Raw genomic sequence first — 27235 nt, 5'->3', positions numbered from 1 at the left:
CCACCGTGTGTACTTGTGCGTGTGTGTGTGTGTGTGTGTGTGTGTGTGTGTGTGTGTGTGTGTGTAGAAGCTGCTTTGTATATTTATTTGTGTATGGAAAAAATAATGTGTGTGTGTGTGTGTGTGTGTGTGTGTGTGTGTGTGTGTGTGTGTGTGTGTGGCCTCATGTGCATCTCATTGTGACTTCTCGGGCGTGGAATTCTTGCTGACACGTGATCAGTGACCTGCGGGATGACCTTGAAGGTGAGAGGCTTGCCATGAGTGACATGCAGCCTGTGACCTGTAGATGACTGGTAGAGGCTTCATATCATAACCTGTAGCTTATAGTAGATGACCTGTAGATGACTTGCAGACTGACCTGTATACTGACCTGTAAACTGACTTATACTGACCTGTAAGTCAATGGAAGGACGAACTGTGACCTGCTAATGGCCTGCTAACTGACCGAAATATTTTGCCCTTTCTTTTTTTTTTTTATTTTCGTATTTAAATTTAATCATAATTTATCTACCTTTCCCTCATTCTTCAATAATTTTCTCACTTTTTTTCGTTCATTTCTCTTTTCACATTCTCACTTCTCTTACTTTACATTTCCTTTCCTTTCACTTAAGTCAACATCTTAATTATTCACTGTTTTTTTTTTTTTATATCCTTCCTTTAAGCTCTTCCTCATTCCATTCTATCAACTACTCTGTCTCCTTCCCTTCCCTCTTGCCCTCCCTCTCTCCTCTCTACTCCTTCCTCCGTCCCTCCCTGCAGTAAAACTCGTATCTCATCCCTCCTCCTCCTTCTCCTCCTGCTGCCTAACTATTCCTTACCTTATCTCCCTGCTTGTCTCCCTTAGTCCCTCTCCCTAGGCCCACCACCATCAACCCCAGAGGAACCAGTTATATGGGCAGGATTGGTAGGGTCTGTAAATTATACATGATGGGTCTTTTATTTGGTGGTCGTGGTGGTGGTGGTGGTGGTGGTGGTGGTGGTGGTGGTGATGGCACTGGTTTGGTTGTGTTGATTTTGGTACTGGTGATATTTGAGGTGGTGATGATGATGCTAGTAATTGTGGTGTGGAGGTTATAGTAGTGGTGTTTATATATGTGGTGGTGGTTGTGGTGACTGGTTTGATGGTATGGTGGTGTGGTGGTGATGCTGATAGTGGTGGAGACAATGTGTAATGGTGATGATGATGATGAGAAAGATGGTGATGTAGTAGTATTTTTTGAGTGATGACTGGTGATTAATAGTGGTGATGGTGATGGTGATGGTGGGATAAGAGAGGAACACAAAGGAATACAAAGGAAAATCTAACAGCAACAGATAGTGAAGGTGGAGGTGAGAGTGAAGAAGGTGATGGTGGACGCGGCAGGTGGTAGTGTCCCCCCTTCCACCTCCTACCACCTCCTCCACCACTACAGTTCCCATTTAAACTCTTCACTGATTAATGAAGTTTAACAGCCAGCCAACACGCTCCCTCCACCTCCCCCCTCCACCCCTCCAAATACTTCACTCCATCCCTACTCTTCTCTCTCCCCCTCTCCTCCACTCCTAGCACTGGCACTCATTCCCATCCACCTGGTCTCTCCCTCCCCCTCACCGTCCACACATACTCCCTTCACCCACTCAACTGCTTACCAAACTCTCCTATCCACCTCGCATCCACTTCCATCTGATTCATCCACTTTATATTGCTTTGACTTCTTTTTCCACCATTCTTTTCCACTTTGTCATATTCATCTTACTCATCCATCTTACCTATGACTCTCTCTTATTCGCATTATCCACTCCCTATCGCATCCACATCACACTCATACAATCCACAAACTCATTCATCCGTCCTTATCCTATCTCTTCATTCATCAGTATCTTTCTCACCATCTACTAACCTTCATTCATTTACTTTTTTATTCATTCACTCATCACTACACCACACATCACACTTTATATCATCTACTTCTCACCATTCACTCATACGTCACATTCTCACCATCCATACCCGTTCCCACATCCACACTTAAAACCCACTGCTACTTTCCTATCCATTTCCCAATCACTATCATCTTCACCATCCTTATTCACACCTACACCCACACCACGTACTTAAAATCCAATCTAGAAACAACCTTTTACCCATCACTATCATTACCTCCATCCATACCCACACCCACACTTTAAAAACCCCGAAAATTACCCTACTTTTCACACTACCCATTACCTACCTACCCATTACTTTAACCCACCTTGCCCATTTATGTTATCATTGTACTGGCTTGTGTTTACCCACCCGCCAAGTGCCCACCTTGTTATACCCGACTTATCCACCCGCCCATCTCACCTGTCGGCCTCTTCCATACCCAGCCGCGCCCTCACCTGCCCGCCTACCTGTTTCTCGGTCACCTGTCTTGTCATTAAGCGCAAGAAGGATTTATGGGACGACTTTCTTTTGTTTGTTTTTTTGCTTTTTATTTTTTTTCTGTTTGGCTTTCTTTTTTTTTTTTTTGTGTTTGTTTTCTTTTTCTCGTCTTTTTGTTGTTTATGTGGTAACTTAATTTTTTTCCTGTTTTTTTTTCTAATTGAATGTTTTTTTTTTCGTTATGTTTTACCTTTTGTTTTATTCTTATTGTTATTTTTTTTATCTATCAGTTTTCCTGTGTTTTGTTGTGTTAGGTTGTTACGTTTCTCATTGTTTTTATAGTGACAACTTTCTTCTGTTCTTTCTGCGTCTAAAGGTTATTATAATACTTTTGTTTTACTTTATCTTATTTCTGATTTCTTTCTTTCTTCACTTCATCATCTCCTGTTTTTGTTTTATATTGATACGTTTTTCTTCGCTCGTCGTTTGTGGACCAACTTTCTCTCTCCTTTTACGTCTCATCATTATTTCCTTCTGTTTCGTCTTTATTTATATTATTTACTTTTGAAATCCCAACCTTTTGTTTTCATTTTGTCATATTATTTCATTACGTTTTTCTTTGTTCGTTTATCATTCCACTTCATACCTATCTACTTTCCTATTCACCAATTTACATTACCTTGACTCTTTTCCATTTACATTTATCCTTTATCTAATCAGTTGCGTCATCATTTCTTTCTTCACTCCTTCGTTTCTCACCTGTGCTCTCTTTTCCTCCCAGGTTTAAAATGTTAATCTTATCAATTATTCTTTAGTGGGAAAGTGAAGGGTAATGGAGGGAGGGAAGAGAGGGAAGGGAGGGAAATCATGGAGGTAGGGAAGTGAAGGAGGAAGGAGGAAGTGAGGAACAGAACACAAGAACAAAAGAGCATAAGAACATCAAACTGCGCAATGCCAGTTGACCTACAAGGCGCAGCTCCAGAGAGAGAGAGAGAGAGAGAGAGAGAGAGTAGACAGCAGTGACTCTAATGATTAGGAAGGAAGGTGAAGGAGGAGGCAGAGGAGGAGGAGGAAGAGGAAGAACAGGAAGAGTTATAGCAATGAAATCCCTTCCATATGATTTATGGGAGAGGAAGGATGTAAAGGAGACGTGGAGGAGAGAAAGGAGGCATAACAGTGAATTTAAAGACTGTAATTTGCTGGAGGAGAGAGAGAGAGAGGAAGGAATGATGTGTGAGAGAGGACTGACAGAGAGGAAGGGGTAACAGAGAGAGAGAGAGTGAAGTACTATCTGTGACATTGAAGGTCTTATTAAACTCTTATAGTATTAGCTAGCGGCGGAGAGAGAGAGAGAGAGAGAGAGAGAGAGAGAGAGAGAGAGAGAGAGAGAGAGAGAGAGAGAGAGAGAGAGAGAGAGAGAGAGAGAGAGAGGCAGGAAAAATGATGTATGAAAGGAGCGAGAGAGAGGAGAGAGAGTGTGGAGGAAGTACAAGTATTGGCTGTAATATTGAAGGTCTTATGAAACTTTAGTATTGGCATGAGAAGAGAGCGAGAGTGAGAGGAGGAAGGAAAATAAAAGGAATAATAACATCAATAGAAGACTCTCATATGTAGGAAGAAAACAAGTTAATTACACACCATTGGAAAAAGATGAATGAATGTCTTTGACCTGTCTTATGAAACCTTTCGCTCTCTCACCACTACCATTTTTCAAAGACAGAAATGATTAGCAACGCTCTTAAGACTGTTTCTCCTACTCATAATATAGAAGACTTGTAAATCTCCCACCATAACCGTATAAACACCCTTAGAAACCTGTATAACTTCAACTAGACCTTATTTCCCTTCTTCTGAAACCCTTTGCGCCTTCACTACTACCATTTTCAAAGACAGAGATGATTAGCAGCACTCTAAGACCGTTTCTCCTGCTCATGATATAGAACCGTATAAACACCCTTAGAAACCTGTGTAACTTCAACTAGACCTTATTGAAAGTAGTTGATAGAAGTGTTTCATAATATGAGTCTTAGAATCACGTCACCTTACGCAACCTGACGGCGTGACTGCTTTATTTGGCGCCATGACCAGGCTGAGGCGTCCCGGTGCCCGCCCTCTGATAAGCTAGGGACGGATGGGGCGGCTGGTGGGGAGCTGGAGAGAAGGAGGATGAAAGAGAAGGGTTGTGTGATGTCATGGAAGGATGGACAAGAAGGAAGAGGGATAGGAGGAAAGGGATGGGGACTGTGATGTCATGGAGAAGGAAAAAGAAAGGAAGAATAAAGAGGAGGAAAGGAAAGGCGGAACAGGATGTTATGGAGATGTGATAGAAAGGGAAAGGGAAGGAGGGAAGGGCAAAGAAGAGGAAGAAAGGGAAGGAAAGACTAATGTGATGTGAAGGAAAGGGAAAGAAAGGAGGAACAGAGAAGGAGGAGGAAAAAAGGGAAGGAAAATTTTATGACGAGGAGCGAGGAAAGGGAAGCAGGGAGAATGGAGGAGGAAGGGGGGAGGGAGAATTGGATGTCAAGGAAAGGGAAAGGAGGTGGAGGGAGAGGAGAAGGAGGAAGAAGAAGAGGATGATGATGATGATGATGATGATGATGATGAGGAGGAGGAGGAGGAGGAGGAGGGATGAGCAGGCCGATTTCTCACAATTATCATGAACCTTCTTGAAATATTCACATTCTAAACCGTAGACTTTTCGAGATGATATTTTCATTATCTCAAGTGGTACATGGTGTGGTGGGGCGTGGCGTGGAAGGGTTAGGAAGGAAAACATAGAGGAAGGCAGGACAAGGGTGTTTTGTAGCCTGGCGGACCATTTGTGGGTCCTGGGATGGTCTTGGTGTTGGGTCCTGTGCAGTTAGTTATCTTTGCCTGAAATGGAGCGAGAGAGTGCGTGTGGTAGATCTGTGGTGGGTCTGTGGTGCCCTGCGTGATGTTTCCGCCAAGACCACAGGGTGAGAGGGTGGCGGAGCGGCGTGGTGGCGTGGCGATGGGCGGTGGGCGGTGCAGCAGATCTTGCTCAATCATGTACATGATCCGCGCCTTTCCCTCCCATATCTCCCCTTATGGGCCACCGGGACGCTCAGTGTCGCCTGTAATTGGTCACGGGACCGCCTGCTACCTGAGTACGCTGCTGTGGCGCCGGTGTGATGCAGGTGTGGCGGCCAGGGGGGATGAGGGGGGGCGGCGGTGTGCCAGGTGTGGGCAGGTGTGGCGAGGATGTGTCGGGTATTCATCGGGCACCTTTTACTTTTACTTTCCCCTGCCGCGCCGAGCTGCCGCCGAGCCGCCACCCGCCGCCGCGGTCACGGTCACCTCGGGTCATTACCGTGGTGGCGAGTCGCCGCGGGGCATAACTGTACCTCACCCGGGGCTGCGCTGCACGCTGCACTCCACGCTGCCTCTCGTCAGTAGGGAGGGAGAGTGCTGCAGCAGTGGGGTTGCGGGGAGTGCACATTGCACTGTACCCAGGGTAGCGCCTTGAAGAGTTGTCACCTCGTGCTGCCGCCACACCTTCCATGCACCACCGTCTGTAGAGTGAGGGGCGCCCCCAGCAGCGTGTGCCCGCGGCGAGTGGCAAGGTGTTTAGGGGGCGGGTCGTCAGCTGACATGTGGAAAGTATTTTTTCTGAGTAGAGGGCGAGCGTGGCACCGGGCAGGCGGCGCGTCGCGGGTGTTGCCGACGCGTGGGCCGCTCAATCGCAAACCCCGTTGAAGTCCCCGCCCTGGCCAGGAAAGGTCGCCACCGCTCTGTTCCACGAATATGACATTTTTTCAATTAAATAATCACAGCAATCCGTTAGTCTTGAACGGAGAATTCGAGGGTGTGGGGCGCAGCTTGTGTTGTGTAACGTAATGAGGACACACGCGGGAGAAACTCGACGCTGGTCCGCCTGACGCAGCCTCTCAGGAACTTTGGTGGCGAGCTCAGTTGGCGACCTCCCGCCGGCGAACACGGACGGGGACGCGCGCCTCTTGTCCTGCCACTGCACCGTGCCTCGCGGCCGCCACTGCCTCGCCGGCCGGGACACGCTGCTCCGACATGCCGCCGCGCGTTGCCCGCTAGTCACGTCACGTGTGCCATACCCTCGCCTCAGGATTAAAAAAAAAAAAAAGAATAGTGGCGGAAAACCTATTGAGTGGGCGGGTCGGGGCTAATTCTGGGTGTGTCGTCAGCGGCACCGCCCCCATCAGTGTGAGGCAGCTGGCTGGTGCCACGGGCGCCGCGGCCTGGCACCCGCGCTGGGTATATTTAGTGGTGAGACAGAAGCCGTGAGGAAAGGAAGGAAAGCTAGGAAGGCATTAGTGAGTGGCTGTGGTGTTAACAAGTGGTGCCCTCACAGCCATGGGTCGGTGCCTGTCGCGGCACTAACGGGGCCACGCAGCACGAGAGCGGTGCCAGGTGTCTAGAACCTGAACCTGAGTCTGAGCCTGAGGACCTCAACATGTCGGATACAGGGGGCGGCTCCGCCACCTCGCCCATGCCCGGGATGTCGGACAGCGAGGGCGCAGTGGTGGGCGCCCGCACCACCTCTGCCTCGGGGATGTCCCAGACCTCCGGGCCCAGCAGGACCTCCTTATCTGGCCCGGCGTCCACCACCACCATCAGTACCATCGCTGTGCAGTCCGGCGACACCAGGATCGTCCTCGCCCTGCTGCAGGTAGGCGCCGCTGCCGCCGCGGCCCACTAACGCTTCCCCACACCATGACCTTGGCTCGGGTGTCCTTGCAGTGCCGCCACTTGCCATGGCTCAGAGCTGTAGTGTAGCGACGCGGGGACGCCGGCTGCCGCCCACGCACAGTGCCGGTGGCAGCCACGCCCCCGCACGTGGCCACACACGCACGCACACAAAAAACACTATCTAAACTCAACACGTGCAACTCATGTTCCCAGTGAGACGAACCCTTGGGTCACACACTCAGGACAAGCTGACCTCGCCACGCACCACACACACACACACACACACACACACACACACACACACACACACACACACAAGCCAGGATAATTATAACCAGTGAGCAGGTCTGGGCACTTTCCCCTTAGTAACGCCTGCACTCCCTCGCTCCTCGCCGCCCCTCGCTGCTCACCTCACACTCACGGGACACCCACTTACACGCGTCACTCCTAACAGACACGCAGGCATCCCCCTCCCTTCCCTATCATGCCAACGCCCCCCCACTCTTCCCCCAATACCTCCTGAGGCCCTGACCACAGCATCCGTCCCCTCCCCCTGATTGTGGCTTATCAGGGAGGGATGTTAAGACCCCAGATCACCTGCCGGGAGGTGGGCGAGGCTGTGGTGGTGCAGGACGTGGGAACCTTGGCCGGTGTGGCTGAGGGACTCCCTGACGCTGCTCTGCGCTGCCTCGCCTCGTCCACATCCAGTGACTGACGGGCGGCAGGTGTCACGCGCGCCGGAATGGGACCTCCTCGTATTGATGTTGTTGTTTTTATTGTTGTTGTTATTATTGTTGTTGTTATTGTTGTTTATCTCTTCTTCTTCTTCTTCTTTTGATACTACTACTACTACTACTACTACTACTACTACTACTACTACTACTACTACTACTACTACTACTACTACTACTACTACTATCACCACTACCACTACTACTACTACTACTACTACTACTACTACTGTACCCGTATCAAAAGACTCATTATCATTCTTTATCAAACGCTACATTCCTCGTTCTCTGGCTTGAAATTGTACCGTATGATATATCCACAATTATTTATTCATCTATGCTGCACTCTGAAGAAAAACAGCAGAGGAGGAGGAGTTAGAGGAGTGAGAGGAGGGAGAGAAGGCGGTTGCATGACAAAGCTAAACAGTAAGAGTGTTGGTAAGCTCTCACTTTTTCCCGTTGTTAGGTCAAGAAGGGGTGAGAGGAAAGAAGGAGGAACTTAGGAAAGATGGAGAGATAATATGTCATAGAGAAGAAGGAAAGAGAATGAGAAGCGTGACTAGGAAGAAGTGAGGAAAGAAGATGGAGAGATAGTATGTAGCAAAGGAGAGAAGGGGAGAGAGGAAAAAGGGGAAATTCAGATTAATTATGGTTCACAGGGAAGGGGAAGTGTGTAACTGAGAAGAAATGAGAGGAAAAAGGAGAGATGCAGAGATATGGTATAGGGAAAGAGGAAGGAACAATTAAGGAGTGACGGAATAGTGAGAGGAATGAAAGGGGAAGTGGAGAGATACGAAGCACAGGGGAGGAAGAAAGGGCATGAGAAAGGGGATTAAAGAGTGATGGAGGTTAGGAAGGGTGGAATAAGTAAAAGGGGAAAGTGATAAGGAGTTGTACTGGAGAGGTTTGGAGTTTTGTAGAAGGAAGGGTGAGTGTAAATCTAGAAAGTAATTTAGATGATGGTGATGATGTTGTGAAGGACAATGATGGTGGTGGTAGTGGTATAGATCAGGGGTTCTCAAAGTGGGGGTCCCGACCGCCAGGGAGGTCGCGAAATATTCTATGGGGGTCGCGAGAGAAGCAAGCCCATCCTCCCCATTAGTAATGGTAAGTTGTTCAGCCTTTAAAGACGGTGAGAGAGAGAGAGAGAGAGAGAGAGAGAGAGAGAGAGAGAGAGAGAGAGAGAGAGAGAGAGAGAGAGAGAGAGAGAGAGAGAGAGAGAGAGAGAGAGAGAGAGAGAGAGAGAGAGAGAGAGAGAGAGAGAGAGAGAGAGAGAGAGAGAGAGAGAGAGACATACGTGTGTAAGTACATACATATACATAAATGCATACATACACATACATACATAGAAAGGCAAGCAGATACACGGAGACAACGAAATGCCTCAAAGGGATTGACAGAAATTCGTTGTTGTTGGGGGAGTGGGTCGCCACTCTGTCGGAGTAATTTGTAGGGGGTCGCAGCCAAAACAGTTTGAGAACCACTGGTATAGATGATGATTTAATATCGACGTATATGATAAGAGTGATGATGATGGTAATGTAGATTATGATGATGATTATAATAATGATGACGATGACGGTAGTAGTGGTAACGTAGATGATAATGATAATTGTAACATACAGGAGAATAACACTGATGCTAACAATGATAAAGACAAGGATAATGAAGACGGTAATGATAAAGTAAATAATAATGATAAAAACACTAATGATAAAACAGAAAATAATGTTAAGAGTGACGCTAGCAATGGAATAAGGCAAGAGGCAAGAGGGAGCATGCAGGCACTCAGGTATTTGTGAGGTGGAGGAGGAAGTGGTGTCCCGTGGCGTCCCGTGGCACTAGTTGGCCCTACTTGGCACTCTATCAACGCGGAAGGAAGGGCGCCAGTGAAACAATCCTCACTCGAGTATATTGAGCCGTGCCCGCTGTACATAAACATGGGGACGTGTCCTGGGGAGTGTGTGTGTGTGTGTGTGTGTGTGTGTGTGTGTGTGTGTGTGTGTGTGTGTGTGTGTGTGTGTGTTGCTAGGTCAGAAACAGGAAAAATATATAGAGAGAGAGAGAGAGAGAGAGAGAGAGAGAGAGAGCAGTGCGTCTATTTAAGTATTTTCCTAGTGACCACCACCAAGATTTATCCACTTTATCTTCATTTCCTGCTTGTCGTTTTTCGTCGCATCTTTACCGTTTCACTAAATTTTCGTCTTTTTCTCGTGTTTTCTCCTCTCCGTCAATTTCCCTTCACTCTCACTCATTTCTTAACTCTCGTAGCATTGAAAGGATTAATGATCGTACCTGTAGATTGTGTCTAGTGAAGCAGGTGCCAAGTCTTGATTAGTGGAGGCAGAAGAGTTGCGACCCTAAGAGCACTGATATTGCTTCTGTAGAGGATGAATGATTGAGAGAGAGAGAGAGAGAGAGAGAGAGAGAGAGAGAGAGAGAGAGAGAGAGAGAGAGGGAGAGAGGAGGGAGAAGACGATAGCATTTTATTCACCTTATAGCCAAGTTTTAGTTAGATTTTTTTTGTTTCTGTTATGTAAGCTTTGAAATTAGAAAAAAAGATCACATTTGATTGGATTTTTAGTTAAGCAATATTTAATCTGTAGAGCATTTGAATGGCAGAGAGAGGAAAAAGGATCATTCCCTCACATTACGATCAAAATGCACTATTGTTGGATCTTTGAAAGGTGTGAATTACTGCAAAAAGATATAAACAACGATCGCATTTTCTGTCAGCCTGCAACCAGAAGCACTACGTTGACTTTATAAAGCTGAATGGTAAAAAAGAAAAAGAAAAAAGACGATCAGATATATGTACCCAGAAGTTTGATTTTGTAGAGGTTTCGAATGCTGAAAGAAAACAAAAAACTATCGCATTTCAGTGAATCTTCAACCAAAAAGCTTTATACAAGAACTGAATTATAAAAAAGACGATCAGTTTTGACTCAACTTACAACCAGATCGTTAAGTCCATAGAAGACTCCAGTACTTAAAGAAAAAGAAGGCTATAACATTTCACTCAGTCTGCAACCAAAAGCACTACCGTTGACTCTATAGAGGAGGTGGCTGATTGAAAAAAAATAAATGAATGAAAAAGATTAAGACGATCCCCTTTCAGTGGGTTTCGATTCCATCCATTAACGGGGAGTAGAGTTTCTGAATATTTTTGCTTCGGTTCCATAGATGGTCCGAAAAAAATGACTTGCTGAATGTTGGTTTGGATTCCCTCGAGAGCTATACATGAGTCAGGGAGAGTCACGTGTGTGCAGAGAGAGAGAGAGAGAGAGAGAGAGAGAGAGAGAGAGAGAGAGTTAGATTCCTTCGTTATTCCTCTTATTTTCTTATATTTTTCCTACTTTCCAAAAACTTTCTTTTCTTTCTATATCTATTTCCTTTAATTCTCTTACTCTTCCTTGTGTTGTCCTGTTTTTCTAACTTTCCTTGCTTCCATACTTTCTTTTTCCTTTGGTTTTTCCTTATTTTGTTCCCTTCTCCATGTTTTCCTAACTTTTATTCGGTCTTTCCTTATTCGTTTTATCTTCTTTCCTCGCATATTCCTTCAGTTCTTTTCCCAGTTTCTCCTTTTCCTTCTATATCTACATCCTCAGATTTCCATGTATTTCCCTTATTGACCCTATTTTTCCTGCTTTCTTAACTTTCCTTTTCATCATTCGTGTCCTCTCTTTCTCCTTATCTTGTGCTACTTTCCCAGCTTTCGCCTGCTCTGCCTCACTTTTTTCCTCGGCCTGGCAGCAGCAGGAGCTGGGCCGGGGCACCTGATGCATTATGGCAGGTGGCTGAACTATTGGAAGCCTCGCACAGTAGACAACAGGTGCCCGCTGCCAACAATGTACAAGGGGAGAAAGCTGCGTGTGTCTTCCTCGCCCGTATTGCTAACCGCTTTTCTCTCTCATAAAGGTTGCTTTCAAACGCCACGGGATTTGTGTCAGGTTATCGTTGTCTTTGTTGCTGTTTTCTTCTCTTTTCTGTCTCATAAAGGTTGCTCTCAAAGGCCAAGAAGATTTGTGTCAGATTCGGGCCTTTCTTCACTGTGGTCTTCGCCGTATTGGTAAACGCTCTCCTCTCTTATCATGGTTGCGTTCAAAGGCCATGGGATATTGTCAGGTTCTTATTGTGGGTGTAAGTGATTCAGCATTCATTTCAGTCGAAGTGATTGGAAGTGAATGTTGTAATGTGCCGTGGCAATCTGCTTTTCAGTACTGTCAAAAGATAAGACACTGAAACGTTCGAGAATTATGAAGACACTCTTGAAAAGTTCAGTAACTTACACTAACGAGAGCCTACTAAATTTGTCAACATCAAACACTGGAATGTTTTAAGGATGCGAATGTTTGCTTTGGGCACTGCCTGCACACCAGATGGCGAGGAGGCACCTGCGCTGAACAAAGTGAAAAAATAATTCTGAATTGTATTCAAACTTCCACTTGGACGCTGGTGCAATATTGAAATCTGGGATAAATCATTAGCAAGGAATATAGGCGAATGAAAGTCCTAAAAGGAAGAACAGAAGAGAAAAGACTTGGCTAGTACTTGAGTTACATGGAGGAAGTTGAGTAAAGTAAAGACAAGTTATAGTAGTAAAAAATTAAAAAGATGAGCAAATTTATAATAAAATCATGATCTTTATTCAATCTTACGAAAAGTATAAAAGAAATATGAGGAAAAGCAAGAAAAAAATGGTTATAACATTTATGCTTGAAAGGAAGAGCAAGATTGTAGCAAAATTATAATCCGTGTTAAATGCCAAGCAAGAAACATAAAAGCAACATTAAGACAATAAACAAAAAATAAGATTATCGGTAAAGTTGTAGAATAAGAATGTGAGTTAAATTGTAAAGAAGGAAAATATAAAAGAAGTAAAATGATGAAAGGAAACTGATAACCTGCGAAACGATGACGGGATTGTAGTTAAATAAAAATATATTGAATTTAAAGGGAGGAAAACTTACGAGGCCAAGGAAGGAGAAAGGTTAATTATCATTTTTTCTTTTGTTTTTTAAGATGACAAAATATAAATGAAGTCAGAGTTCGTGTCAAATGTTAAAGAAGGAAAACTTAAAAAGCAAAACAAGTAAGAGAAAATAAAGAACGCTGAATTTATGTTTGAGGAAGATGAAGAGACGTCGTTAAAATCAAAGTCTGGGTTAAAACTTAAGGAGAGAAAACACTCATTAAAAATGTAAATGTTTACTTAAGAAATATGACGAACACATTTGCAATTCATTTCCTTTTACTGCTATCCCTCACCATCAAACAGAACACACATGCCAAGAAGGAAACGTAAAACAAAACAAAAAAGAAACGAAAGAAGAATGAGTTTATGAATGAGCATGAGAAATGGAAATAGGAAGCCATATGTTATAAAGGGTAACTTAAAAAGAGAACTAAAGGAAACAAATTCAAGAATGGAAAATAGTGAGAATAATTGATACAAATCACTGCCACGTGTAGACCTGGTAACCTGAAATACCCCTAACTGAATCACAATCTCGGAAGAAATCGAGAATAATTTGGCTAGCACAGTGGTAACGCGCTGGCCTGGCATTGCGAAGGTCGGCAGATTGAGTCTCGCTTGGGCTCGTGAGTTTAAGCTGTGTACTGAGAGGTTACTGCTGTGGTTGGAGCGCCACAGTTAGGTTCACCTGGCTGACTTTTTGGAGATGTGATGGATGGATGGAACTAAAACCAACCAACTTTAACTTCATCAGGAGACCCAGGCGAGGCAAGACGAGAAAAGAGATGTTCCAATACCGAGAAGAAATTAATTGACGAGGATAACAGGTAGAAATAGATAAACATGTTCTATACAGAGATTGCTGCATGTAGGCCTAATGACTTTTTGCAACTTCCTCTATTTAAATACGCTCCTTAATTCTGGGAGGCACAGCAAAAGAAATAACGAAAGAAGACAAACTTATATAAAGATATGATAAATTTTATATAAGGGACCTGATGACTTGTACGTACCTACCAACCCTTACTTACTGGGAGGCGTGAAGAGTAACACACACAAGGTAACAGAGGCAAAGGGAGACGCAGCAAGGCAAGGCGAGGCGAGGCAAAGCGGCGCACGACATATGAAGATGCAGTAATATCCAGCTCACCAGGTGCAGCTTATAAGGTGTGAAGGGAGGCGGGTGTCCATATTTATAGCAGCGCGGCGGGATTATACTCATTGAGGGGTGTTGGGTGTCCTCGCCTGCTTGTACAGCACGGGGAAGGGCGGGGAGGGAGGGGGCTGTAATGGCTGGTGGTGGTGGTGATGGTGGTGGTGGTGATGGTGAGTGAGTGGGAGAGGGAAGGGGAAGAGATTTAAATGGACAAAACAACATGCAGTATATATTTGCATAGAAGACATAAGTAGGAGTTCCAGAGAGAGAGAGAGAGAGAGAGAGAGAGCAGGAATCTTACAGTAGACCCAAAGCAACTTACTGCATACTAACTAATAACAGGAAGACCTTGCGGAACCAGATCTTAGAGAAGGAAAAAAATATAAAACAAAGAAAAAATAGAGATAATAAATGGAAGCAATGAAGCGAAGATGAATATAAAAGTCAAATAAACAAGAAAGACAGACAAGAGTGTGATGTAAGAATTAGATAAAGGAGATTCTGATGAGGGATGGTGGAAATAAATGAAAAAGTGGAGTGTTCGAGAGAGAGAGAGAGAGAGAGAGAGAGAGAGAGAGAGAGAGAGAGAGAATATTTCCACACACCAAAGAAATATATATAATGTCAAAGCTCACACACACACACACACACACATACACCTCACTTAGATAACTCACCAGGATGTGTGTGTGTGTGTGTGTGTGTGTGTGTGTGTGGGTGTGTGTGCGTGTACTTCTCAATACCTCCACTGTCCTCTGCTCTCCTCTCCAATCAGAAACAGGCATCACTCCCCTCTCTCTCTCTCTCTCTCTCTCTCTCTCTCTCTCTCTCTCTCTCATCCTGCTTTGCCCTTTTAATTCACCGTGTTTTCTTTTCTATCGTTATTTTCATCCATTTTTGCAATCATTTCTGACCTTTCCTTCCCTCACTCACTCACTCACTCACTCACTCTTTTTCTTCATCCATTCAGTTTCACACTCACTCACTCCATCACTCTCACTCACTCACTGTTCACAAGTATCTTTCTTCATCCCCTCTCTATTTATTTGTCTTTCTCTTCATCCTTTCAATTCCACACTCACTCACTCACTCACTCACTCTTACTCACTCACTCACTCACTCATTCACTCTCTCACTCTAAGTAACCATCTGGCAGTAGTTACAAATTGGACAGTATCCGGTATGGAGTGGGAGGTGGAGTGGGTGGATTAAGAAGTGGATGTGTGTGTGTGTGTGTGTGTGTGTGTGTGTGTGTGTGTGTGTGTGTGTGTGTGTGTGTGTTATAGTTATTAAGAACATTTTTAATCATTTTAAGGAAAAAAACAAATGAAAACGAGGAAAAAAAGTCACGCAGAGAGAGAGAGAGAGAGTGCCAAATGGAAACTCACTGATAAGTAGATGGGATTCAATATACGACTCTCTCTCTCTCTCTCTCTCTCTCTCTCTCTCTCTCTCTCTCTCTCTCTCTCTCTCTCTCTCTGGCACCGTGGGGCTTGAGGTGTTAAATTTAGCGGCACTCATTCTAAACCACCTTGGCACAAACAAATTTCTGACTCCAACTCGCCTCTGAGTGGAAGCAAATGCAGAGAGAGAGAGAGAGAGAGAGAGAGAGAGAGAGAGAGAGAGGGGGGGGGCGGGGGAGGATAAAGAGAAAAATGGCAATGAAGGGGAGTGAATACTAGGAGGAGGGGAGAACACTAAAGAGGAAAGGAGACAGATGGCAATGGAGGAAAAACAAGGGAAATAAAGAAGAGAGGAGAGAGAAGAATAGGAAAGAGGTGGATGAGAAAGGAGAGGAGGAATTTTAGGGAGAAGAAAGAAGGAACTAGAGAGAAGAGGAGGAGGAAAAGTAGGAGAGGGAAAAAGTGCTGGAGGAAAGAGAGGGAGGATAAATAGCACACACACACACACACACACACACACACACACACACACACACACACACACACACACACACATGATTTCTCCCTTCTGATCATAACAACAACATCATTTAAACATTACCAAAACTATCACCATTTTTTTCCCTTTCCCTCCTTCTCACTCTCCTCTCTTGCTCCCATCGCCTCCCCCTGCCCCCCATCTCACTTCCCTTCCCTCTCCCCTCCCCTCTCCTCCCCTCCCCTTTTACTTCACTTATCTTATTCAGTGACCAAGTTTATTATTCATTCATCTGGTCGTGTCGGTGCCTCGTTGAGAATGAACAGTGAAGCTTTGTGAGATGTGAAGCTTTTTTTAGATTTTTTCTTGCCCATTTTTTTTTTTTTTTCTTGCTCTTTCTCCTCCTTTTTCTTCCTTTTATTCGAGATGTGAAGCTTTCCTATATATTTTCCTGTTTTATTTTCTTTATTTTCCTTTTCATTTCTTTTCTTAAATTTTTGTAAAGAGGTTTTTTTAAAGCTGTCTTCCCTCGTCCACACTTGCAGAGAGAGAGAGAGAGAGAGAGAGAGAGAGAGAGAGAGAGAGAGTAAAACAAAGGAACATAAAGAAAAAAACAAACAGCAGCACATTATTTGGCTCTAACGAGGTTGTTTTTGATACACTACACTATCAGAGAGAGAGAGAGAGAGAGAGAGAGAGAGAGAGAGAGAGGGAGGGAGGAGGAAAGGAGGGGAGTATCAGAGTATAAAAGAGGCATTCAGTTTAACACGGCTTCTCTTCCCCCACCACCTGTCCTCCTTCCCCCCCTAACTTTACTTTAGCAGGCAACCCTCCTCCTCCTCCTCCTCCTCCTCCTCCTCCTCCTCCTCCTCCCTCCTCCTCCTCCTCCTCCTCCTGGTCACCAATTATCTAGTTCGTCCATCTTACTTTTTTTAATATAGTGACTCGTGACTCTTAAACTCTCCCTCTCTCACATTTACTCTCCCTTCCTTATTCCCTTCCTTTTTTCCTTCTTTTTTTTCCTTCTTCCTCTCTCATATCGCCTCTCATCTCTTCATCTCCTATTTGCTCTCCCGATTCTTCTCTTCCTGTTTACTTTCTCTTACTTCTCTTCCTCCTTCTCTCGGTTTTTTTTCAATCTCTCTCTTTTTTTTTTGCTTCCTCTTCCTCTCTCATATTTACCATTTCTCTCTTTCCCTCTTCCTCTCGTTATTTATTGCTCCTTACTTCACCTCTTCCTCTCATATCAACACTCTCTCTCTCTCTCTCTCTCTCTCTCTCTCTCTCTCTCTCTCTCTCTCTCTCTCTCTCTCTCTCTTTTCCTCATCCTTACAGTCACACACTCTCCTTTTCACCTTCTTCTTCATTCTTAAAGTTGCAAACGAATGAAGGAAAGGGAAAATGCAAAAAGGAGAGAGGGAAATACATGATAAAAAGGAAGAGGAACACATGGACAGGAAAATAAAGACTGTAATAACGGAAGGGGAAAAAATAACTAGACACAAATTATGGGGAAGGAAGGGAAAGAAGGATGGACAGTGAGGGAAATTATAGAGGGTAAGAGAGGGAGGGAAGGAGGGAGGGAGAGAGAGGAAGGATTGAAGAACGAAATGAGTGAGAGTAGAGAGGAAACAAGAGGAGGGAAAGGAAGGAGATGAGGAGAATAGGAAAGAAAGAAGAGGTAGGAGAAGGGAAGTAGGCAGGGAAAGAGGGAAGAATGAGTATATAAGGAGAGGAAAGAAGAGAAGAAAGGAAGGAAAGAAGGATTAAAAGAAGGGAATGAGGCAGAGAAGGAAAGAAAGAAAGAAGGAAGGAAGGGAAAAAAAGCAATAAAGGACTGGTGAGAAGGAAAGATGAAAGAAGGAAGATGAAGGAAGGAAGAAGAGGAATAAGGAGAAAAGGAAAGAAGGAAGGAAGGAAGGGAGGGAAGGAGGGAGAGTTCTATGGTGTCTTGGGAATTCTGAGGTTTTGTGCTACACTTAAAGAGAGAGAGAGAGAGAGAGAGAGAGAGAGAGAGAGTTGTTTGACTTGCTGAATGTTGGTTTAAGACGCCTTTTAACGTTGCCATATATGGTAACACACACACACACACACACACACACACACACACACACACAGTTTTCTTTAATCACTTTAGTCGTGTAACTCATCGATGCTCTCTCTCTCTCTCTCTCTCTCTCTCTCTCTCTCTCTCTCTCTCTCTCTCTCTCTCTCCACAAAAGGCACACTGGAGAAACTTTGCCAACATATATATACAATAAAACTTCTTAAGGATCGTAAAATTAAATATAAAAGTAATTTCTCTCTCTCTCTCTCTCTCTCTCTCTCTCTCTCTCTGGAAATAGTAAAAATGAACGGTGAAATGTGAATTGGTCGACATATATTCTCCTGTTTGTTTTGTTTCGTTTCGTTTCCAAATAGTGTTGCTGATCTTCGTTTTCTTTTCCGATTTCTGTTCTGCTTTTCTTCTTCATGTTTTCCTTATTTGCGTTCTTCTTAATTTTCTCTTTTCTTGTTCTTTCTATTACTATTCTGATGATGTTCTTTTCCTCTAGCTTGTATTAGAATTGAAATATCTCTCTCTCTCTCTCTCTCTCTCTCTCTCTCTCTCTCTCTCTCTCTCTCTCTCTCTCTCTCTCTCTCTCTCTCTCTCTCTCTCTCACACACACACACACACACACACACACACACACAAATATGATAATAAGACGACAGAAATATTCATGTCCATTAGTCACTAGCGATCCACCTGCCTCCTGTGTGTGTGTGTGTGTGTGTGTGTGTGTGTGTGTGTGTGTGTGTGTGTGTGTGTGTGTGTGTGTGTGAGTAAGCGGACATTTTCCTCGCTCTGACTCACGCACACAAAACTGAGGAAAAACAAACAACCAAAAGACCTCCTCGAATGCAGCTGTCTCCTCCTCTCCTCCTCCTCCTCCTCCTCCTCCTCCTCCTCCTCCTCCTCCCTCCTCCTCCTCTTCTTCCTCTTCTTCTTCTTGTGTCTCTGTCCTATATGTGTCTTCTTAAATTAATGCTCTATCTCACAAACAGTTTCGTAAGGGTCAGTGATTCCTGTTGTTTGTTTTTCGTTTGTGTTCTTTTGGTTCTGTTTTATTCTTTTATTTTTGTGATTTTTCTCTTTTTTCCTTATTTTCCTTCTCCTTCTCCTTCTCTTTCCTTGTCTTCTTTCTCTTTCTGTTGATTATTTGCTTTCATTAATGTTTTATTGTTTTGTATTCTGTCTTCATCTTCTTCTTCTTCTTCTTCGTCTTCTTCTTTTTCGTCTTCTTCGTCTTCTTCTTCTTCTTCTTCTTCTTCTTCTTCTTCTTCTACCTCTTCCCCGCCTCATAATGTGATTTTTCCCTTCTTGCTTTGCCTTTCTGACTTCATATAATCTCTCTCTCTCTCTCTCTCTCTCTCTCTCTCTCTCTCTCTCTCTCTCTCTCTCTCTCTCAATTCCCCTCACGCCTCTTCCTTCCTCCTTTATTTGCGTATCTCTCCTGATCCTTCACTCATCATGCCATCACACACACACACACACACACACACACACACACACACACACACACACACACACACACACACACACACACACACACACATGGTTACTTTTTTTACGTAAATTCTTTGTTTCTTTCTCCTCCCTGGTTCTCTCGGATCTCATCTTCTTCTCTTCTTCTTCTTCTTCTTCTTCTTCTTCTTCTTCTTCTTCTTCTTCTTCTTCTTCTTCTTCTTCTTCATCATCATCTTCTTTTTCTTCTTCGTCCTCTTCTTCTTCCTTTTCTTCTTCTTCTTTTCAATTTTACTGTTGTTCTTATTCTTGTTCTTGTTCTTGTTCTTTTAATCCATCATCACCACCATCGTCACTTTCTTCTTCTTCTTCTTCTTCTTCTTCTTCTTCTTCTTCTTCTTCTTCTTCTTCTTCTTCTTCTTCTTCTTCTTCTTCTTCTTCTTCTTCTCCTCCTCCTCCTCCTCCTCCTCCTCCTCCTCCTCCTCCTCTTCCTCCTGCCAGAATTGTTTGCACCGTGTCAAAATATCTCCAACATTTATTTACTTATCTATTTTGTTGATATTTTTTTTCCTTTTCTCTCTTCCTACCTTCTCTCTTCCCCTTCCTCGTCCTCCTTCTCCTCCTTCTTGAATACCTCCAACATTTGCTTAATCTTTTTCCTTCTCATTCCTTCCTCTTTTTATTTTTTCCTCATCTTTCCCCCCCCCCCCGCTCCTCCTCCTCCTCCTCCTGCTCTTAGTTTGTTGATGATCTTATCAGTTTGTCTATTTAAGTTCTCGTTTTCTCAGCCTTTTCTTTCACTTTTTTTTTTTTTTTTTGTGTGTGTTAGTAGGTGTTAGTTTTTATTCCCGACCTCCCTCTGTGTGTGTGTGTGTGTGTGTGTGTGTGTGTGTGTGTGTGTGTGTGTGTGTGTGTGTGTGTGTGTGTGTGTGTGTGTGTCCTCGCCCACTCTCTGTCTTTCCCACCCTCCTCGTCACTCACTTGTCCTCACCTCATATCTCTCTCTCTCTCTCTCTCTCTCTCTCTCTCTCTCTCTCTCTCTCTCTGACCATAATTTGTAACTGCACTTCCACTACATTGAAAAACCTCTAATTAAAAAGTTACGCAGATTTTTAAGGTGATTTTATAGTTCTAGTGACGGATTAGTAAGATTTCTAAGCAAATTATCACTGGCATGTGAAAGATAGTCGGTGTGTTGGAGTAAAGCGTTTCCGAGGCTTTTCTCTCCGTCACATTTGCAGTCAACACCTCTTTATCAATGGTCAAGCAGTACATTAGTGTTCGTCGACTTGAAACCTTGGCATGTGTAAATTGAAAGCAAAAATATTTACCCAACACCTCACATCAGTAGAGAGAGAGAGAGAGAGAGAGAGAGAGAGAGAGAGAGAGAGAGATAATATTGTTGGCTTTATTATTATCACATTTTGTTTTCATTGCATTTGTCATGGTGTGGGAGAGAACAGACAGAAGAGGAGGAAGAGGACAAAAAGCAAGCTGTTAATTGAAAAAACACTCTTAAGAATTTCAGAAATCACTTATGTGTTCTGAGAAAATAGTCCTTATGAAAGTCCTAAACATTTCAGTGTGAAGTAAAGCTATTATGTCTTGCCAACGACCACACCACGTTGAACACACCGCCTCTCGTCTCCAAAAAACGTATTATTTCTAAACACTGCTCCCACCAGAACAAAATTTAAAGAACATTAGGTATAAAACAATAGATTTTCGTGGATGTTTTGATAATCTCTCACCAGAAAATCCCGAATGTTTCCACTAGGGCGATTGTAACAAATGTATTTTTTTTTTATTTACACCATGTGGTCTTTTCACGGGAATTTATGGGCTAAAGGGGATACTTTTTGGGGTACCTCCTATCTCAAAGCCCACCCGCTAGGAAACCCTTGCCCCGAGTGAGGAAGCCCTACACTCGGACCGTGGACAGGATTCGAACCCGTGCGCTTGGAGACCCCGCGGACCCCAAAGCACGCATGGTTCCACTGTACCACGGCTTTTAACAGTACTCGTAAATGATAACTGAAATACACTCAGTAATCAGGTTCTCAGTGCTGACTTAATAGTGAGAGTTCAAAGATTAGACTAGTATCTTTATAGGAGGTGAAAACAGATGGGATTGTTTTATATAGGAACCGGCACGTATGGATCAGATGTCTTCTTCATTTCTCTTATTTTCCTGTGTTCTAATAAGATTAACCCCTTCAGTACCATGACGCGCTTCCATATTTATTCTGCTTACTATTTGGTGATGTTATTAAGATAGTGAAGACTGTGGCCACTAATCTTCTGACCTCCATAGACCCTTCCTAATGTCAATAAAGTAGTTTAATCTTACACAAATCTCATGGTTAAAATGTGTCCCAGTACTGAAGGGGTCAACAGAAGATTAGGACAAATAGATATAGAGAGGGGTGATAGATGTAAAAAGGCAGGAATATCTTATACATACATATTTGTCTAATAGCTTCTTTCCCCGAGTTAGGAAAATTAAACCGATTTATTAAAAAGAGATGATAGATAGAAACACGTATGATTTATAGAGAAGCTACCAAGTGTAAGTTTGAAGACTCCTCGATGCTCCCCTTGTGTTCTTATCTCCCTGCGTCCTCTACCGGAGCATGTTGTGGCGGCGCAGTGGTCAGTGTGAGGGGGAGGAAGTGCAGTGGTGGGTGGGAATGTTGCTTGGGTGGGGAGTGTGTTACCTGGTAGGGGAGGAGTGGGGAGCGAGAAAGAGGTTTGCGTGCGGCGAAGGTCAGGTTGCGTGTTGGTGTTGCGTCGGTGTTGTGTGTGTGTTGTGAGGGTCGCCTTGCACCGCCACCCTCATGCCCACGCACTCTTTTCACACTCACACCTTCCTCGTCTCTTCTCCTGTTGTTCTCCTTCTTGCTCTTCTTTACAAATCTCTCACCATGCCTCTCTTCCTTCGCCCTCCTCGTCTTCCCCTTCTCCTCTCTTTTACGAATCTCTCACCAGCTTCTCTTTTCTTTCCTTTCACGCTTCCATTATTCCTTCTAATATTCTCCTTCATTCATTTCCTCTTGATTTCCTCTCCGTTGGTGAAAATAGAGAAAAATACAAGAAACAGTGCAAGTTAAGGAAAATCTTAGTTCTTTCCTCTCTTTTCCTCTTTTTCCTTTCTTTTCTCGCCACAGATTATAGAAAATAACACGAGAGGAAAAATAAACAGATATAAAAAAGAAACCGGTAAGAAAGAAAGAAAAAGAAATGAGAAACGAAGTGCGGTCTGGTTCTCGCCTTTTCACGTGTCCTGGCAAAGATGGATCGCCAGGAAAAGGTTTTATTTATAACGAAGGTGGCGCCGCAGCACAAAGGTATTAATAAAACCACCCAAAAGAATACAGATAGAATATAAATAACCAGATTGTCGCACTTGTAAAGAACGAGAGGGAGAAAAAAATGTGGTCAAGGGAAGGAAAGTTGACCACGAGGAAGGTTTGGCTCATTCTAAGGATACGATGGATTAAAATGTGTGTGTGTGTGTGTGTGTGTGTGTGTGTGTGTGTGTGGAGAGAACAGGGATGGAAAGGAGGGAAGACACAGTAAAAAAGAGAATTTGAAGAGGTAGGAAAGAGGAAAAGTAGAAAGAAGTGGAAAGTAAAGTATGAAGGAAAAGGAGAAGGATAAAATACAAAGAGTGCGTGGAAATTAAGGAAAAGAATTGGAGAGCCAGAAAAAAAGTACAAAGGAAAGAAGAATAAGACGACAATAGAATAATAAAAGGAGAAAAAAGAAGTAAGAAAAGAAAAGAATGGATGAGAGAAAAGAAAAAAGCAAGAAGGAAAGAAAAAACAGAGAGAGAGAGAGAGAGAGAGAGAGAGAGAGAGAGAGAGAGAGAGAGAGAAGAATTAATTAAGAGAGGGCGGGGGTGAAGACACTGAAACACCGCTTTGATTTATGTTACTTTGGGCGCTACAAGAGAGAGAGAGAGAGAGAGAGAGAGAGAGAGAGAAAGTCAGACCGTAAGAGGCGAATGGTTAAGAGTTTTTGCAGGGAGGCGGACAAACAGAGGAGCCATTAAGGGAAGATTGCATGCTGTTCATTCATTATATCACACTTGTCTCTCTCGCAGCGCCAAGGTAGTGGGTGTATTACTGGTGTCTGTTTGTCAGTTCGTATGTCTGTATTGAATCTTTGGTCCTGTGGGTGGTGGTGGTGGTGGTAGTCGTGGTGACAGACTAACCAAACACTGCAAAAAATAAACAAAAAAACAGTCACGTTGGTATTAAGAAAACAGATGGAAGGGTACTCTCTCTCTCTCTCTCTCTCTCTCTCTCTCTCTCTCTCTCTCTCTCTCTCAATGAAATTTAGTAGCCCACGGGAGACGAGGAGTGAGAAAGATGAAGTTACTCAGACGGAGGAGGAGGAGGAGGAGGAGGAGGAGGAGGAGGAGGAGGAGGAAGAGGAAGAAGAAGAAGAGAAGGAGGTAGAGGAGAATGCATTGGGGTGTGAAGGTTGTGAATTAGGGTGGAGGAGTGATCTGGTGGAGGCAAGACTGGCAAGAAATACTGGTGGACTGGAGACAGGTGAGGGAGGAGTGGAGAAGTGGAGGAGTGGAGAAGAGGGAGTGGTGGAGATAAGAATGGTGAAGAAGGTGGAGAGAAATGAGGGTTTAGATGTGGAGGAGAAGGTTGGGGAGAGATCAAAACAGTGGAGGGAAGTGGAGGAGGTGCTTGTGTGTGGGTGGAGGTGGTGGAGGGAGAGGTTGGGGGAGGGAGCGGAGAGGATGTGGTGAGGGAGGGAGAGTTCAAAGGGCAGGGAGGGAGTGAGGGAGTGAGGGAGTGAGTGAGGTGGCGACATAACATCCACGTAACGCACTTAGAAATCTTTATAAATAACATATGACACTGATAAAGAACAGTAGTAGTAGTAGTAGTAGTAGTAGTAGTAGTAGTAGTAGTAGTAGTAGTAACAGTAGTAGTAATAAGTGGTAGTAGTGGTGGTAGTAGTAGTAGTAGTAGTAGTAGTAGTAGTAGTAGTAGTAGTAGTAGTAGTAGTAGTAGTAGTAGTAGTAGCAGTAGTAGTAATTGCTGATAGTTTTCCTTGAGATTAACTGATCACAATATTTTTTCTAGCCATGCATCAAACGCACTTGTCTCTCTCACAAGAACCAATTTTCAAGGAACATAGAGATAATTACCAAAGCTCTCTTGAGTATTCCTTCAACCACTGATGCAGAATATACACTAAACTATTACTAAAATCACATAACCTGATATTAAAACCCACAATAACCTCAAGATGAACCGTAGAGAAGATTACTTAAATTCGAGCGTTTATCCTATTACTGATAAAGAATATTGGTCAAACTATCACTAGAATAATAAAAACACATCAAAAAATCATAACAAATTTTAGTGTAGGCTCAAAAGTTATAGGGATGAAACACAGAGACAGTTAGCTCCTTCACTGTGACACGCAACATCTCACAGCACCAGAAACAACAAAATACTTACAAACATCGACGAAAAAGGAGAGAATTGAATGAATATATTTAAGTTATTTCAGCCCAGTATGCTTGGACGGAACTGTAGACGTGTAGAGTCTCAAGAAACATGCCTGATCACGGAAATGTAAGGAATAATCATTGTTTTTATTGCCTCGCCTCGTATTGGATGAGTAGGTGAGGAGAGGCGTGGTGGAGGCGAGCACAACCACACGTGTAAATAGATAAACAGTCTCCCCTCCTCCCCCTCTCTCTCTCTCTCTGGGCCTGGAGGTGTGAAAGGTACGGTGACTAAGACATAACATAATCCCTCCCTGCCCTCCACCCCTCCCTCCATTAAACCGTCTCTTCTCTCCATCCATCCCGCCTTCCACTCACCACCTTTACCTAATCCACACGACTCAAAACTCCCTCACAAACACCATGACTCTAAGTGGCCCTCTCTTCACGTCCCTCGCTCCCTCAGACACGAGACTTCTACAGGAGAATGAATGGAGAAGCAGCAGTAACCTCCACAAAGGCTGAATGAATGCGAGGGGTGCGTATCTGTGAGGCAGGAACCAGAGGCAGGGCGGGGAGCAAAGAGCCGGGAAGGGGAACGGTTGGAGGGCAGGGGGACGGTTAGGTGTGGGCGTCGAGGCGGATCTAGACGAGCTGGGTGAATGGGTTCAGAGGTGAGGTTAGGCTGAGGTTTGTTTGATAGTTCAGGGAGACACACACTGGACTCTTTCAACTTAAAATGTGGAGGAAGTGGTTGATTTGAAAAGAAGGTTGTATTAGATTTGGTTAGGTGAGGTGAGGTGAGGTGAGGTGAGGTGAGGTGAGGCTAGATGATGATAAGCTGGTGTGTGTTATATAGGAAAAGAAGACACACACACTGGACTCTTTCAGTTCAAAATGTGGAGAAAATCGTTGTTTTAAATAGAAGGTTGTGTTAGATTTGGTGAGGTTAGGTGAGGTGAGGTTAGGTTAGGTGATGATAAGCTGGTGTGTGTTGGATAGCAAAAAGGAGACACACACTGGACTCTTTCAGATTAAAATGTGGAAGGAAATGGTTAATGTGAATAGAAGGTTGGGTTAGATTTGGTTAGGTTAGGTATGGTGAGGCGAAGTGAGGTTAGGATAATTAGATTAGTTTGGGTAAGATGAGGTTAGGTTAAGTTGGGTTTTATCCTAGAGAAACATACGTTAAGCTCTTTGTTCCTAAAATGCATAGTAATAGATGAACATGCAAGACACCACAAGGGTACAGGAAATACTGCTCCTCAATATATGACAAATAAGAAATATACACAACATACTTTCATATATAATGGAGTAAAAATATAAAACATACATACATAAATACACACATACACAGATCTACAACATACACATATAAACGCACACATAAACAAGCAAGCAAATATACAACACACACAAAAAACAACACACGGAGATTACACAGTGAAAGCTTAAGAAAGAAGTGAAGCAGTGGAAGCAAACCAACAAATACAAAGAAACTAAGACCTGTGCTGCTGTAGAAGAGAGAATACCAGTACCTCCAGTCTAGGGTAGGGAGTGGGAGAGGGTGAGGGGAGGAAGCGAGGAGGAGTGAGGGCGTGTCAGGGGATGAGGTAATGTGTTGGTGCGGCGCTGTGTGGGATGAGGAGTGAGGTAAGAGGATCAAGGGTGATATGAGTGGTTACATGTGGGAAAGTTTTCTGAGACTTCACCGTTTTATCTTTTAACATCATATGAGGCTTTTACAATTGAAGTTATTAGAATTTTTAAGTGTGTGTGTGTGTGTGTGTGTGTGTGTGTGTGTGTGTGTGTGTGTGTGTGTGTGTGTGTTATGATTCTACACATGTAACGCCATTTATAATAAGTCTTGTGTGTCTTCAAAGGGATTTTCATGATTCTATTCGTAATTTACTTGGGATTCTACTCTCCTTACTAGTTTTTATACGAAGTCACAGAGGTTTTCAAGGGTGTCTTTATGATTCTAGTGGTAGTTTAACATGGATTCTACACCTTTAACAAACTGTAGTAGAAGTTGTCGTGGTTTTCAAGGCGTTTTCAGGATTCTTGTGATAGTTTAACGAAGATTCTTGATGAATGGGAAGGAAAAAAAAAGCTATGGTGTGAATCTATCTTGTTATTTGTGTGGGTTTTTAAATAGTTCATGATGAGAGAGAGAGAGAGAGAGAGAGAGAGACTGGCTGTGACCTAACGTTTCTACTGTTCCTCTTCATAGGTCACCCACTTTCACCACCACCACTACCACCACCACGCCAATACCTGTTCCTTCCCTCCCCTCCCGCAACCTCTACACCGCACCTCCTCCACCACCACCTCTCATACTATCCACTCCATTCACCACCGCCACCACCACGCTCCACCAATATTACTTCCACTTCTCCATCCTTATCAATACAACCCTTCCTTTCTTTTCCTTCCCACACTCTTCCACATTTCTTGGTCTTCCCCTTGTCC

The 27235-nt window shown here is 43.8% G+C and overlaps 1 protein-coding gene across 1 annotated transcript in view; it reads left to right on the top strand.

The window, feature by feature from the left end:
- Nucleotides 1-27235, top strand: part of LOC123506326 (titin-like) — a 140761-nt gene that overhangs the window by 5944 nt on the left and 107582 nt on the right. Inside the window, 1 exon segment of the mRNA XM_045258296.1 lies at nt 6693-7010. Coding sequence (XP_045114231.1) covers nt 6693-7010 — 318 coding nt within the window.

This window comes from Portunus trituberculatus, chromosome 19 (genome assembly GCF_017591435.1).
Source record: "Portunus trituberculatus isolate SZX2019 chromosome 19, ASM1759143v1, whole genome shotgun sequence".
NCBI lineage: Eukaryota > Metazoa > Arthropoda > Malacostraca > Decapoda > Portunidae > Portunus > Portunus trituberculatus.
Note: the sequence above shows the minus strand (reverse complement) of the source record. Positions and strands in the feature narration are given on the sequence as shown.